The 15,500-nt window shown below is 41.1% G+C and overlaps 1 protein-coding gene across 2 annotated transcripts in view; it reads right to left on the bottom strand.

The window, feature by feature from the left end:
- LOC122446562 (cytochrome P450 2C31-like) overlaps positions 1 to 15,500 on the bottom strand; it is a 142,606-nt gene that overhangs the window by 30,613 nt on the left and 96,493 nt on the right. For both annotated transcript variants that reach the window (XM_043476956.1, XM_043476955.1), the window contains exon 4: positions 11,594 to 11,754. In XM_043476956.1, the coding sequence (XP_043332891.1) occupies positions 11,594 to 11,754 (161 nt within the window). The remainder of the gene's footprint in view (positions 1 to 11,593; positions 11,755 to 15,500) is intronic.

Genomic DNA, 15,500 nt, shown 5'->3' with positions numbered 1-15,500 from the left:
TCATTTATGATTAAAACTCTCCAGAAAGCAGGAATAGAAGGAACATACCTCAACATAATAAAAGCTATATACGACAAACCCACAGCAAGCATCACCCTCAATGGTGAAAAATTGAAAGCATTTCCCCTGAAATCAGGAACAAGATAAGGGTGCCCACTCTCACCACTACTATTCAACATAGTGTTGGAAGTTTTGGACACAGCAATCAGAGCAGAAAAAGAAGTAAAAGGAATCCAGATAGGAAAAGAAGAAGTGAAACTCTCACTGTTTGCAGATGACATGATCCTCTACATAGAAAACCCTAAAGACTCTTCCAGAAAATTACTAGAGCTAGTCAAGGAATATAGTAAAGTTGCAGGATATAAAATTAACACATAGAAATCCCTTGCATTCCTATATACTAACAATGAAAAAACAGAAAGAGAAATTAAGGAAACAATACCATTCACCATTGCAACAAAAAGAATAAAATACTTAGGAGTATATCTACCTAAAGAAACAAAAGACCTAATACATAGAAAACTATAAAACACTGTGAAAGAAATCAAAAGAGGAACACAAACAGATGGAGAAACATACCGTGTTTCATGGATTGGAAAGAATCAATATTGTCAAAATGGCTGTTCTACCCAAAGCAGTCTATAGATTCAATGCAATCCCTATCAAGCTACCAACAGTATTTTTCACAGAACTAGACCAAAGAATTTCACAATTTGTATGGAAATACAAAAAACCTCGAATAGCCAAAGTAATCTTGAGAAAGAAGAATGGAACTGGAGGAATCAACCTGCCTGACTTCAGACTCTACTACAAAGCCACAGTCATCAAGACAGTATGGTACTGGCACAAAGACAGAAATATAGATCAATGGAACAGAATAGAAAGCCCAGAGATAAATCCACGAACCTATGGACACCTTATCTTTGACAAAGGAGGCCAGGATATACAATGGAAAAAAGACAACCTCTTTAACAAGTGGTGCTGGGAAAACTGGTCAACCACTTGTAAAAGAATGAAACTAGAACACTTTCTAACACCATACACAAAAATAAACTCAAAATGGATTAAAGATCTAAATGTAAGACCAGAAACTATAAAACTCCTAGAGGAGAACATAGTCAAAACACTCTCCGACATAAATCACAGCAAGATCCTCTATGACCCACCTCCCAGAATATTGGAAATAAAAGCAAAACTAAACAAATGGGACCTAATGAAACTTAAAAGCTTTTGCACTACAAAGGAAACTATAAGTAAGGTGAAAAGACAGCCCTCAGATTGGGAGAAAATAATAGCAAATGAAGAAACAGACAAAGGATTAATCTCAAAAATATACAAGCAACTCCTGCAGCTCAATTCCAGAAAAATAAATGACCCAATCAAAAAATGGGCCAAAGAACTAAACAGACATTTCTCCAAAGAAGACATACAGATGGCTAACAAACACATGAAAAGATGCTCAACATCACTCATTATCAGAGAAATGCAAATCAAAACCACAATGAGGTACCATTACACGCCAGTCAGGATGGCTGCTATCCAAAAGTCTACAAGCAATAAATGCTGGAGAGGGTGTGGAGAAAAGGGAACCCTCTTACACTGTTGGTGGGAATGCAAACTAGTACAGCCACTATGGAGAACAGTGTGGAGATTCCTTAAAAAACTGGAAATAGAACTGCCATATGACCCAGCAATCCCACTTCTGGGCATACACACTGAGGAAACCAGATCTGAAAGAGACACGTGCACCCCAATGTTCATCGCAGCACTGTTTATAATAGCCAGGACATGGAAGCAACCTAGATGCCCATCAGCAGATGAATGGATAAGGAAGCTGTGGTACATATACACCATGGAATATTACTCAGCCATTAAAAAGAACTCATTTGAATCAGTCCTAATGAGATGGATGAAACTGGAGCCCCTTATACAGAGTGAAGTAAGCCAGAAAGATAAAGAACATTACAGCATACTAACACATATATATGGAATTTAGAAAGATGGTAACGATAACCCTATATGCAAAACAGAAAAAGAGACACAGAAATACAGAACAGACTTTTGAACTCTGTGGGAGAAGGTGAGGGTGGGATATTTCAAAAGAACAGCATGTATACTATCTATGGTGAAACAGATCACCAGCCCAGGTGGGATGCATGAGACAAGTGCTCGGGCCTGGTGCACTGGGAAGACCCAGAGGAATCGGGTGGAGAGGGAGGTGGGGGGGGATCGGGATGGGGAATAAGTGTAAATCTATGGCTGATTCATATCAATGTATGACAAAACCCACTGAAATGTTGTGAAGTAATTAGCCTCCAACTAATAAAAAAAAAAAAAAAAAAAAAGTAGAGACATTACTTTGACAACAAAGATCCGTCTAGTCAAGGCTATGGTTTTTCCAGTAGTCATGTATGGATGTGAGAGTTGGACTATAAGGAAAGCTGAGCACTGAAAAATTGATGCTTTTGAACTGTGGTGTTTGAGAAGACTCTTGAAAGTCCTTTGGGCTCCAAGGAGATCCAACCAGTCCATCCTAAAGATCAGTCCTGGGTATTCATTGGAAGGACTGAAGTTGAAGCTGAAACTCCAATACTTTGGCCTCCTGATGAGAAAACTGACTCTCGAAAAGACCCTGATGCTGGGAAAGATTGAAGGCAGGAGGAGAAGAGGACAACAGAAAATGAGATGGTTGGATGGCATCACTGACTCAATGGACATGAGTTTGGGTAAACTCCAGGAGTTGGTGATGGAAGGGAGGTCTGGTGTACTGCAGTCCATGGGGTCACAAAGTGTCGGACATGACTGAGCAACTGAACTGAACTGAACTGAATCTTTTCTATTGCCCTTTTAGTCTCTATTGTTTATTTAGTCTCTGATCTTTACTATTTCCTTCCTTCTGCTAACTTTGGGCTTTGCTTGTTCTTCTTTTTCAAGTTTGTTTTGTGTGTGTGTGTGTGCAGCAGTTTTATTAAAGTAAGAAAAGGGACAGAGAAAGCTTCTGACATAGACATCAGAAGGGGGACAGAGAATGCCCCCCTCAGTCTAAGCAAGGGACTTATGTACTTTCTTAATTAGTTACTATGATAAATCAAAAGAATGTCTCAAGGTTGTAAAGATCTTACTAGATCCACTCCCATAATTAACATTTTAAGGCAACAGGATTATCCAGAAGGTTTTCGAGAAGGAGAAACTGTCCTCAGGCAGGATATATTGTTGTTATATAATCCTTAGTACAGAGTTTTGGAGAAGGAAATGGCAACTCACTCCAGTCCTCTTACCTGGAAAATCCCATGGATGGAGAAGCCTGGTGGGCTACAGCCCATGGGGTCGCAAAGAGTCGGACATGACTGAGTGACTCCACCACCACCACCACCAGTACAGAGTTTAAACTTAGTTGTTTGCTGTGTAATTATCAGTACCAGGCTTAAAGGAAAAAATGTTTTACGTGACTAAGACTAAAGAATGTAGAGGGGGGGAAAGATGTTTGTCTTTTCCTCCTCCTTGAGAATTCCAGACCCCTATCTGCACTTCATGAGCCCCAGATCCCTTTCTCCTTCTCAGGGACGCCGGACTTCTTATCAACCTGCCTAGGAATTGACTCTCTCGTTCCCCTCTTTTCTTTTAGGGCAATTATGTTGCCAAGAGAAAGGGACATCGTTTTCATTCCATAACTACTTCCTGCTGTTGACGGGCATCATCCCTAACTTGTTGAGGCAACATATTCTCCTAACCCTCATATTGAGGGTCTCTGATCCAAGGGACCCAAGAAATAGTTGGAGGAGGCCGTGGCACTCATAGGAGCCTGGACAACCATTTGTAACCTAGAAACTTTCAGACGGTTAGAAACAGACCCCATTTTGCAGTTACAGATGTGAGGCAAAATAGTCACTAAACCAGGTTAAAACATAATCAAAATTAAAAGTACAGTATGTCCATAGTTATATCAGTCCATCTTAGGATTGCTAGTAGTCATCAGATTAAGAGGCATCACATATGATTGTTGTGGTGAAGAGTTGAAGAAAGTCCTTTCCTTGAAGTGGAGAAACCCACCATGGGAAGCCTTCAATTGATGAGGAGGTTGAAAAGCTGAAAGCTGAGTCACATGGCTAATTCTAAGGCTTCAGGGTCTATAACAATGTCTGTGTGTAAGAAGGGTCTTCCATAGATACATTCAAAGGGGAACAGACCTTCCTTTTTAGGGCCAGTTCGAGCCCTCATTAAAGCTACAGGTAGAACTTTAAAACAAGTGTCTTATGTTTCCTGAGTTAGCTTACACAGATGCCTCTTAATAATGTCATTAGCCTTTTCAACTTTTTCTGAAGCTTGGGGTCTCCAGGATCTGTGTAAGTGATATTTTATTCATAGAGTTTTCAATGCCCCTTGAGTTACAGCAGCTTTAAAGATGGAGCCATTGTTGCTCTGAACTTTAGAGTTTAAGATCTCACTTACATCATGAGAAGTCAGTACAGTGAGATTTTGCCCATTAGTCAACTTATGAGCTATAGACATTAGCAAAACAATAGTAGCAATTACCCTTAAGGAATGTGGCCATAGGATTTTTTTTTTTTTTTTTTTAACTAAGGAACAAACTAAACTCTGATCCTGTGAGCAAGCTCAAAACAAGAGCCTGCAAGACAGCAGATTGAAGAGCCTTAAAAGCCTTTTGAATCTCTGGGGACCTAACCAGCTTGTCAGTTTTGGCCAGCTGAGTTTCAGTTATAAGTTTATATTAAGGCCAGGCAAGCTCCCCATAACCCACAATCCAAACGTGGCAGTAGCCTGTAAGGCCTCAAAATCCTCTCAACTATCTTAAAGTCTTACTTGGCTTGTTTAGGAATTTCAGACTATAAAGTATAAGGATTAGGCACTTACTGTTTGTATATCTTGAATTAGCCTCCATTTATCATTTGACATTTTCACATCCAAAATAAGATTGCTGCATGGACTATTACAGGGAATTAATAGCCCCTGTTCCTTTAAATCTTCAATGATGTGTTTTAACCCTTCCTTAACCTCAGGCTTTAGTGGGTGCTGCTTTTGATGTGAAAATAGGGAAGGGTCTTTGAGCTTGATAACGACAGGAACAGCATTTTTGTTCAACCCTCCGTTTTTCCATCAGCCCACACTTTAGGGTTTATACTTTGTTCAATTAATGGGAGAGAAAGAGCAGGCTCCATATTCATGAAAACAGAGGCCTGGAGCTTGTTCAGTATATCCCTCCCCAGAAGGGGTGAAGGAGATTCTGGCACGGTTAGAAACTTGAGAAAATAGCACAGAATTCTAGTTGCAGTTTAAAGGACAACTGAGATAATAACGTTTGGCTTATCCAGACAGTCCCATTATGGTATGGGATCAGGAGGAAAGAGGACCAGGGGCTTCAGTGAGCACAGAGAAAGTTGTCCCAGTGTCCAAAACAAACTGACTGATTGGCCCCCAACAGTTATAAATACCCAGGGTTCCTCAGGGGTAATTAGGATGGGAGCTTGTGTGGGGACACCTGGGCACCTTCAGTCCTGATTGTCTTGAGAGTCCAACCCCTGGGGCCTACACCTCGGACGCAGTCTCTTCTCCAGTATGGTCCTTTGCAGACTGGACATGGAGCTGGGGCAGCTTAGATGCTTCAGGCCAATCCCACTTGAGATGCTCCTCCTTTCAGCAGTAATAACAAGTCCATCCCTTTTCACCTGGGTTCCTCTGGGCATTTTTCCTCAGGCTGTTTCAGAGTGGATCTAACAGCCATGCTGGGACTTTAGTCTTTTGACTGGTTCTTTTTTTGCCTCATTTTCTTCCTCATATTCTCCACCATAATATACTGTCTGAGACAGCTGCAACAGTTTTTCTAAAGACTGATTTGGTCCGAACGCCTGTTTTTGCAACTTCAGCAGATATCTGAAGTCGATTAAGTGAGAAAACTCTTTTAAGATCATTTCTCCCTCTGTAATTTCAAGATAAACATCAGTAAACTTGCAGAGAGCCCCCTATAGTCTAGCTAGGAATTTACCAGGAGTTTTCTTCTCTCCCTGTTCTGTGTCAGTCAACTTAGCATAGTATAAAGTCCTTGCGCTCGCTTGAGTCCTTCAAGAATACATCCAGCGCCCAGGTGGGATGCATGAGACAAGTGCTCAGGCCTGGCGCACTGGGAAGACCCAGAGGAATCGGGTGGAGAGGGAGGTGGGAGGGGGGATCAGGATGGGGAATACGTGTAACTCTATGGCTGATTCATATCAATGTATGACAAAACCCACTGAAATGTTGTGAAGTAATTAGCCTCCAACTAATAAAAAATAACTAAATAAATAAATAAAATTTAAAAAAAAAAAAAAAGGATACATCCAGCAAAGTGGCTCTGTTATTGGAACCGCTTGGCTCCCAGTAGGAAGGAGGACTATTTCATGTTCCCTCTTTCCGCTTGCCTTCAAGCCATTCATCTCCAAAAGTAGTAGCTTCCCCCAAAACTCAAGTTTCTGAATCAGGAGTCAATGTCTGTCCCTAGACATACATTACATCTTTCCAAGTAAGGTCATAAAGTAAAGTTAGCCCCATAAAGCCTTCTATGTACTTTTTGGATCCTCTAAATAGTCTCGACCACAGTTGGGACTGTTTGAATTTCTACTGAGACTGAGGCAACCCCTCCTGGAAGGGTACCCTGATTCTCAGCCTGTTCAGTTGGGAGCCCCTGATACAGCGGCAAAGTAAGAGAACAGGAGGCAGCTGAAGGCTTCATACCCAAATGTGCACACTTTGGACATAAGTCAGGCATGTCTCGAAGAGAGATAAAGAGCAACACATATGGCACTTCTACCCATTTCCTTTGTTTTCTACAGAACTGGTCTAGTTGTAAAAATGGCATCATAATTGAGATACCCTTTAACTGGCCAGTGTTCCCTGTTTTCCCAAGGATACTGTGGCCATTCAGTATCACAGAAGAAGAATCAGGTGTGTATTTCTTAAACTCTGGGGATCAAACTTGTTCCGTTTTTTAAATATACTTTAAAGGAGTGGTTCTGGAACTGTTAGCTCCCATCTGTAGGAGAGAAAAAAGCAGCATCCATGGCCATGGCTCCTTTCCACCAGAGGTGTCCCTCCCTGCTCTAAAGAGGAGTGCAGACAGACTTTCCACTGAAGTTTCCTTCCCTGGTCAGGCTTAGTCTGTCTCTTACTGACGCAGGCATCTTACTCATCCCTCCCAGTTCTACCACCAAGGTAGGGTGGAGATGCACCAGGGGTAGACCTGATGGTATCCCAGATTGATTTCTAGTTTCTTACTACCAAGACCTTTGTTTGATTTGCCAGAGTAGTTTCCCACGATGTTTCCCAAGCTAGGACTACTAGAGGAAGAATCCATCTTACGTGTGCCCATGTACATTCCTGAGTACACTGCTGACTTCAGTTGAAGTGGTGAGTCATAAAGAGATGAACAAGAACCAAGATGTCCCTTCTGAGTGTCACCATGCCAGTATATGTGATAGCAAAAGAGGTGGTAGAGGGCTGGCCAGTGAGGAAAAAGTGATTTTTGTCCTCAAGCTACTAGGTCCAATCCTTCCAGTTCCTTTCCACAGATTCCACAAAAGGAACATCTAGAGAGTTGAAACAGAAGCCATTGGAGAACTTTCTCTGGTCTGCTAACAGCTAGCACTACCAAAGGGAGAAGCCCATTGCACTTCCAATCTGAACAGGTCCTGTAATTCCGAATCAATATCCTCAAAAACCTCATGGTCACCAGCTGTGCTTTTATCCACATAGATAGGAGGCACAGCCATGACAAAGATTCACTTTTAGGGCTCTGGGCCCTGAGGCAGGCAGTCAAGAGAGTGACCTCTAGCATGAGAGATATTCCTGGATCTAGAGCTCCTGCTCACTCTCAAACAAGCTCTTGTAACTTTTGGCTCCTAGCAAGGCTAGGGGCTTCCATACTTGGGGTCTAAGTAAAAGTACATAGTATCGACATGAATCACAATTCCCTTGAAAGTCTATGATCCGACAGATTAGGTTCAGTATCAGTTCAGTAGCTCAGTCATGTCCCACTCTTTGCAATCCCATGAACCGCAGCATGCCAGGCCTCCCTGTCCATCACCAACTCCCGGAGTTCACCCAGACCCATGTGCATCGAGTCGGTGATGCCATCCAACCATCTCATCCTCTGTCATCCCCTTCTCCTCCTGCCCTCAATCTTTCCCAGCATCACAGTCTTTTCAAATCAGTCAACTCCTCGCATCAGGTGGCCAAAGTATTGTATTCTCAGCTTCAACATCAGTCCTTCCAATGAACACCCAGGACCAATCTCCTTTAGGATGGACTGGTTGGATCTCCTGTCAGTCCAAGGGACTCTCAAGAGTCTTCTCCAACACCACAGTTCAAAAGCATCAATTCCTTGGTGCTCAGCTTTCTTGACAGATTAGGTTAGTAGTTCTAATTCCCCAGGCAGTTACGGAATGATCAAAGAGACCAAAAAAAAATTGACCGAGAAAGGAAAGTTCACGCCACATGCTTTGCCCATTTCTGGCCATTCTCCTTGAAGGGGTGTTGAGCGTCTCTTGGCATTGGCAGGTCAGCATAAACCCCCAACAAGGCTCCCCTTTGGGGGGCTGCCTTCAGTCATGAGGCACCTCGAAACCACAGAGAGGACTCATCACTTGCTTCATGCAGGGCGTGTCTTTCATTCGAACAAACACACCATGGTGTTAGCAAAGTAAAGCAGAAAATGTGTATACTGAGAAAGCACAGAGGCTAATGCTCTTGAGTATTCTTACCTTGTCCTGAAAATCCTGGATGAGTCCCCAAGATGATAGATTATGGTGAACGGTGTCAGATTCGTGATCTCAGAAGAAGATTTAGCTTTGGGACCAGGGACCATTCTTGATCACTCAAGAACTTTTGTGTAGCAGTTTTGTTAAAGAAAGAAAAGGGACAGAGAAAGCTTCTGACATAGACATCAGAAGGGGGATGGAGAGTGCCCACTCTTTTTCTGGTTTTATGTGTAAGGTTAGATTGTTTACTTGGTATTTTTCTCATTTCCTGAGGTAGACCTTTTTCACTATAAACTTCCCTCTTAGAACTGCTTTTGTGAGTCACATAGATTTTTGAGTGTTTTGTTTCCATTTTCATTTCTCTCAAGGTTTTTGATTTCCTCTTTGACCCATTGTTGTTTAGTAGCAGCTAAGATCATGGCATCTGCTCCCATCACTTCATGGGAAATAGACGGGGAAACAGTGGAAGCAGTGTCAGACTTTATTTTGGGGGCTCCAAAATCACTGCAGATGGTGATTGCAGCCGTGAAATTAGAAGATGCTTACTCCTTGGAAGGAAAGTTATGACCAACCTAGATAGCATATTAAAAAGCAGAGACATGACTTTGCCAACAAAGGTCTGTCTAGTCGATGCTATGGTTTTTCCAGTGGTCATGTGTGGATGTGAGAGCTGGACTGTGAAGAAAGCTGAGCGCTGAAAAATTGATGCTCTTGAACTGTGGTGTTGGAGAAGACTCTTGAGAGTCCCTTGGACTGCAAGGAGATCCAACCAGTCCATCCTAAAGGAGATCAGTCCTGGGTGTTCATTGGAAGGACTGATGCTGAGGCTGAAACTCCAGTTCTTTGGCCACCTCATGCAAAGGGTTGACTCACTGGAAAAGACCCTGATGCTGGGAGGGACTGGGGGCAGGAGGAGAAAGGGACGACAGAGGATGAGATGGCTGGATGGCATCACCAACTCAATGGACATGAGTTTGAGTAAACTCTGGGAGTTGGTGATAGACAGGGAAGCCTGGCGTGCTACAATTCATGGGGTCACAAAAAGTCGGACACGACTGAGTGACTGAACTGAACTGAACTGAACTGAACAACATATTCAACAACATATTCAGTTCCTGTGTGTTTGGGTTTTTTCCAGTTGTTTTTTTGTTTTTTTGTTTTTTTCTTTTCTTGTAATTGATTTCTTGTTTCATACCATTGTGGTCAAAAAATGCACAATATAATTTCAATCTCTTGAATTTACTGACACTTGTTTTGTAACATTTATGATCTATCTTGGAAAATGTTTCATGTGTACTGGGATGGGGAATACGTGTAAATCTATGGCTGATTCATTTCAATGTATGACAAAAAAATAAATAAATAAATAAAAATTTTAAAAAAAAAAAGAATGTGTATTCTGCTGCATTAGGATGGAATGTTGTATATAAATCTATCAAGTCCATTGTGTCTAATGTGTTGCTTAAGGCCATTGTTTCCTTATTAATTTAGTTTGGCTGTTCTGTCCATGGGGCTGCTGCAAAGAGTCGGACATGACTGAGTGACTGAACTGAACTGTTCTGTCCATTGATGTAACTGATGTGTTAATTTCTCCTAGTATTATTGTATTACTGTCAATAACTCCTTTTAAGTCTGTTCACACCATACCATTTTTTTTTCATTTATTTTTATTAGTTGGAGGCTGATTATTTTACAATATTGTAGTGGTTTTTGTCATACATTGACATAAATCAGCCATGGATTTACATGTATTCCCCATCCCGATCCCCCCTCCCACCTCCCTCTCTACCCGATCCCTCTAGGTCTTCCCAGTGCACCAGGCCGGAGCACTTGTCTCATGCATCCAACCTGGGCTGGTGATCTGTTCATACCATTTTTTAAATGAAGAAACTATACCAGAAAGATTAAGGAAATGTCTATATTACCTAACTTACTTTTATTTAGGCATTTCACATCTTCAAAATGTACACATTGCCTTTATTCATTTGGCCATCACAGTCCTAGAGTTTACAGAATCCTTTTTAAATAGTACCTTCATGACTTAATACCCTTGATAGGTACTGAAGAAATTTATTCAGCTGCTATCTTGTATCAAACTGGATAGAGAATCAAGAAACCTAGTTTATATGTCTAACTCATTCTTCTTTTGGTTAGTTTACTTGGAAAATAAGCTCAGTATTTCCAGATGAGCTTTCTGTTCCATAGACTACGTGCTCTCTAGAGTCCTTCCCAGGTAGAAAACATCATAACATTATGATCCATGGAATTTTAGTTGTTAGTTATAGTACAACATAGGTTATTATTTTTTTTTCTGACAGTTTACTAATAGTAAAAATACGATGTATATACATCCTATTTATACACATAAAAATCAGAGGAAAAAAGATTTCTCAAAAAAAAAAGACCTTGCTATAATTGTTGCACTATTTTTTATTACCATTTTTATATTTTAAAAAACTCATTTCAACACATTCAATTGCTTTGATAACTCACAGCTGCTCCTACTGCTAAGTCACTGTAGTCATGTCCGACTCTATGCGACCCCATAGATGGCAGCCCACCTCCGTACCTGGGATTCTCCAGGCAAGAACACTGCAGTGGGCTGCCATTTCCTTCTCCAATGCATGTTAAGTCGCTTCAGTCATGTACAACTCTGTACCACCCTATGGACAGCAGGCCACCAGGCTCTTCCATCAACAGGATTCTCTAGGCAAAAATACTGAAGTGGGTTGCCATTTCCTTCTCCATGATAACTCACTAAGTGGTAACAAACAATAGCACAAAGAGATGTGGTAATCAATTTAGACAGAAAATTATTTCCTATTTAAAAGGAACCTTGACCTTACCTCAATCCAGGGCATGCTAAAAATTGCTGCATTTTCATGAATATACTTTGCCAAGGTTATAAAATTTTCATCACTGTATTCAAAACGATTCCGGAATATAATGGAGCAGATCACATTGCAGGGAGCATAGCTCAGAAGGAAAGTAGGATCACATGGAGATCCTGAAAAAAATATATAAAATTTGGAATATAAATTTCAAACAAATCTTAAGTTTACTGTTTAAAATAATGGAGAAAGGTTGATTTCTAAGATTTTTTTTTTATTACAGGAACAACCTGGACCTGCCATCATCACTATAAATTCAACGTGCCTAGAGAGTTGGACCATAAAGAAGTCTGAGTGTTAAAGAATTGATGTTTTTGAACTGTGGCGCTGGAGAAGACTCTTGAGAGTCCCTTGGACAGCAAGATTAAACCAGTCAGTCCTGAAGGAAATCAGTCCTGAATATTCATTGGTGCTAAAGTTGAAGCTCCAATATTTTGGCCATCTGATCCAAAGAGCTGACTCATTGGAAAAGACTGTGATGCTGGGAAAGACTGAGGGCAAGATGAGAAGTGGCTGACATGAGTTTGAGCAAACTCTGGGAGGTAGTGAAGGACAGGAAAGCCTGGCATGCAGTCGTCCATGGAGTTGTGAAGAGTCGGACATAACTTAGCAACTGAACAACAACAATAAAATAAAATTGTATTTCCCTAAGCAAAATTATCTAATCCAGTGTTATTTATTTATTAAATTTCTCCCAATATTCTATTGATATCATTCTCTAATTAAAGCCACAAGGTAATACACAAGAAGGAGATCGTTTTGAAATGTCTTTAAAATTATAAAATGTAGCTCTTGGTGTTGATATTCTTCAAAATACCCAGAAGAAACTGAGCAATATAATAAGGAGGTAAGGAGACTGGGGAGAATTGAAATCATATTTTACAAAATGCACTGAAAAATGTTGAGTGTGCTTTTCTCTCAGAAGAGAATAATGAGAGGGACTGAAGACTACAGATCTTGTCAAGAAAATCAGAGATACAAAGGGAACATTTCATGCAAAGATGAAACGAAAAGGACAGAAACAGTATGGGCCTAACAAAAGCAGAAGATAGTAAGAAGAGGTGGCAAAAATACACAGAATAACTATACAAAAAAGATCTTAATGACCCAGATAACCATGATGGTGTGGTCACCCACCTAGAGCCAGACATCCTGGAATGTGAAGTCAAGTGGGCCTTAGGAAATATCACCACAAACAAAGCTAGTGGAAGTGATGGAATTCCAGTTGAGCAATTTCAAATCCTAAATGATGATGCTGTGAAAGAGCTATACTCAATATGCAAGCAAGTTTGGAAACTCATCAGTGGCCACAGGACCTGAAAAGGTCAATTTTCATTCCGATCCCAAAAATAGGCAATGCCAAAGAATGTTCAAACTACCACACAGTTGCACTCATCTCATACACTGCAAAGTGATGCTCAAAATTCTCCAAGCGAGGCTTCAACAGTATGTGAACCATGAACTTCCACATGCTCAGGCTGGATTTAGGAAAGGCAGAGGAACCAGAGATCAAATTGCCAACATCGTTGGATCATAGAAAAAGCAAGAGAGTTTCAGAAAAATATCTACCTCTGCTTTATTGACTACACCAAAGCCTTTGACTGTGTGGATCATAACAAACTGTGGAAAATTCTTCAAGAGATGGGACTACCCGACCACCTTACCTGCCTCCTGAGAAACCTGTAGGCAGGTCAAGAAGGAACAGTTAGAACTGGACATAGAACAACAGACTGGTTCCAAATTGGGAAAGGAGTACGTCAAGGCTGCATATTGTCACACTGCTTATTTAACTTATAAGCAGAGTACATCATGCGAAATGCCAGGCTGGATGAAGCATAAGCTGGAATCAAGATTGCCGGGAGAAATATCAATAACCTCAGATATGCAGATGACACCACACTTACGGCAGAAAGCAAAGAACTAAAGAGTCCCTTAATGAAAGTGAAAGAGGAGAGTGAAAACGCTGCCTTAAACCTCAACATTCAGAAAACTAAGATGACGTCATCTGGTCCAATCACTTCATGGCAAATAGATGGGGAAACAATGGAAACAGTGACAGACTTTATTTTGGGGGGGCTCCAAAATCAATGCAGATGGTGACTGCAGCTATGAAATTAAAAGACGCTTGCTCCTTGGAAGAAAAGCTATGACCAACCTAGACAACATATTAAAAAAACAGAGACATTACTTTGCCAACAAATGTCCATCTAGTAAACCTATGGTTTTTCCAGTAGTCATGTACAGATATGAGAGTTGGACTATAAAGAAAGCTGAGCACTGAAGAATTGATGCTTTTGAGCTGTGGTGCAGGAGGAGACTCTTTAGAGTCCTTTTGACTGCAAGGAGATCCAACCAGTCCATCTTAAAGGAAATCAGTCCTGAATATTCATTGAAAGCACTGATACTGAAGCTGAAACTCCAATACTTTGGCCACCTGATGAGAAGAATTAACTCATTTGAAAAGACAACTGATACTGGAAAAGACTGAAGGCAGGAGGAGAAGGGGACAACAGAGAATGAGATGGTTGGATGGCATCACCAACTCAATGGACATGAGCTTGAGTGGACTCCGGGAGTTGGTGATGGACAGGGAGACCTGGCATGCTGCAGTCCATTGGGTTGCAAAGAGTCAGACACTACTGAGCAACTGATCTGAACTGAACTATAAACAGGTCAACAATATAAAATAGCAAATATGACACCATTTTTTGTTTTTTGAGTCCTGGCAACTTTTAAGCCTTGCTTTTTCTTCTTTACTCACATCTGGACTAGCTGATGTGATTGCTTCTTTGGCACAAGCAGGAAGTTTAAACCACACAAACCCTGGTCTATACATTGGAACCCTCATCCCCCACTCCAGCCCCTACCCACCATAAAAATTCCAAGCTGGTATCCTTTTCCGGGTTTCTCCAGTCATTTTTCGTTCAGTTTTCTAGCTACTGGCCCTACACAGAAAGCCTCATTATATGAGTAATAGAACTTTTCATATCCTATTGAGATATGTGTATCACTACCAACCTCAACAGCTATACTAAATTTTCAGTGGGAAATCCATCCTGCCTCTGCCTGGTGACTACTACCACAACACTTTACTACTGAATGAAAAAAACTTCGTAGGGATCAAAAGTAGAAATTACAAGAAAAAAGGTTCTGCTCAACATGTGAAATAAACTTAAAACAGTTAGTTAACCAATGACAAACTGGGCTACCCAAAGAGGATGAGGTCTCCATAGTTAGGTGGATTCGAGCAGAGTCTGGGTGGTCATAGGCAAGGAAACTGAGAGAAGGTCATATTCACTATGGGAAAATTGAGCCAGTTAATAATAAGCTGTTTAAAAGACACTTGCTCCTTGAAAGAAAAGCTATAATAAACCTAGATAACATATTACAAAGCAGAGACACCAGTTTGCTGACAAAGATCCATCTAGTCAAAGCTATGGTTTTTCCAGTAGTCATGCATGGATGTTAGAGTTGGATCATAAAGAAGGCTGAGCACCAAAGAACTGATGCTTTCCAATTGTGGTCCTGGAAAAGACTCTTGAGAGTCCCTCAGACAGCAAGGAGACCCAACAAGTCAATTGTAAAGGAAATCAACCCTGAATTTTCATTGGAAAAATGACACTGAAACTGAAGCTCCAATTCTTTGGCCACCTGATGATAAGAGCCAGCTCTGATGCTGGGAAAGATTCAGGGCAGGAGGGCAAGGGGGTGGCAGAGGATAAGATGGTTGGAGGACAACACCAAATTAATGTACATGAATTTGAGCAAACTCTGGGAGATATTGAAAAACAGGGAAGCCTGGTGTGCTGTGGTCCATGGGGTCACAAACAGTCAGGTATCACTTAGTGCCTGAACAACAAGA

This window comes from Cervus canadensis, chromosome 8 (genome assembly GCF_019320065.1).
Source record: "Cervus canadensis isolate Bull #8, Minnesota chromosome 8, ASM1932006v1, whole genome shotgun sequence".
In the NCBI taxonomy this organism is placed as follows: domain Eukaryota; kingdom Metazoa; phylum Chordata; class Mammalia; order Artiodactyla; family Cervidae; genus Cervus; species Cervus canadensis.
This window is presented reverse-complemented; position numbering and strand designations above follow the sequence as displayed.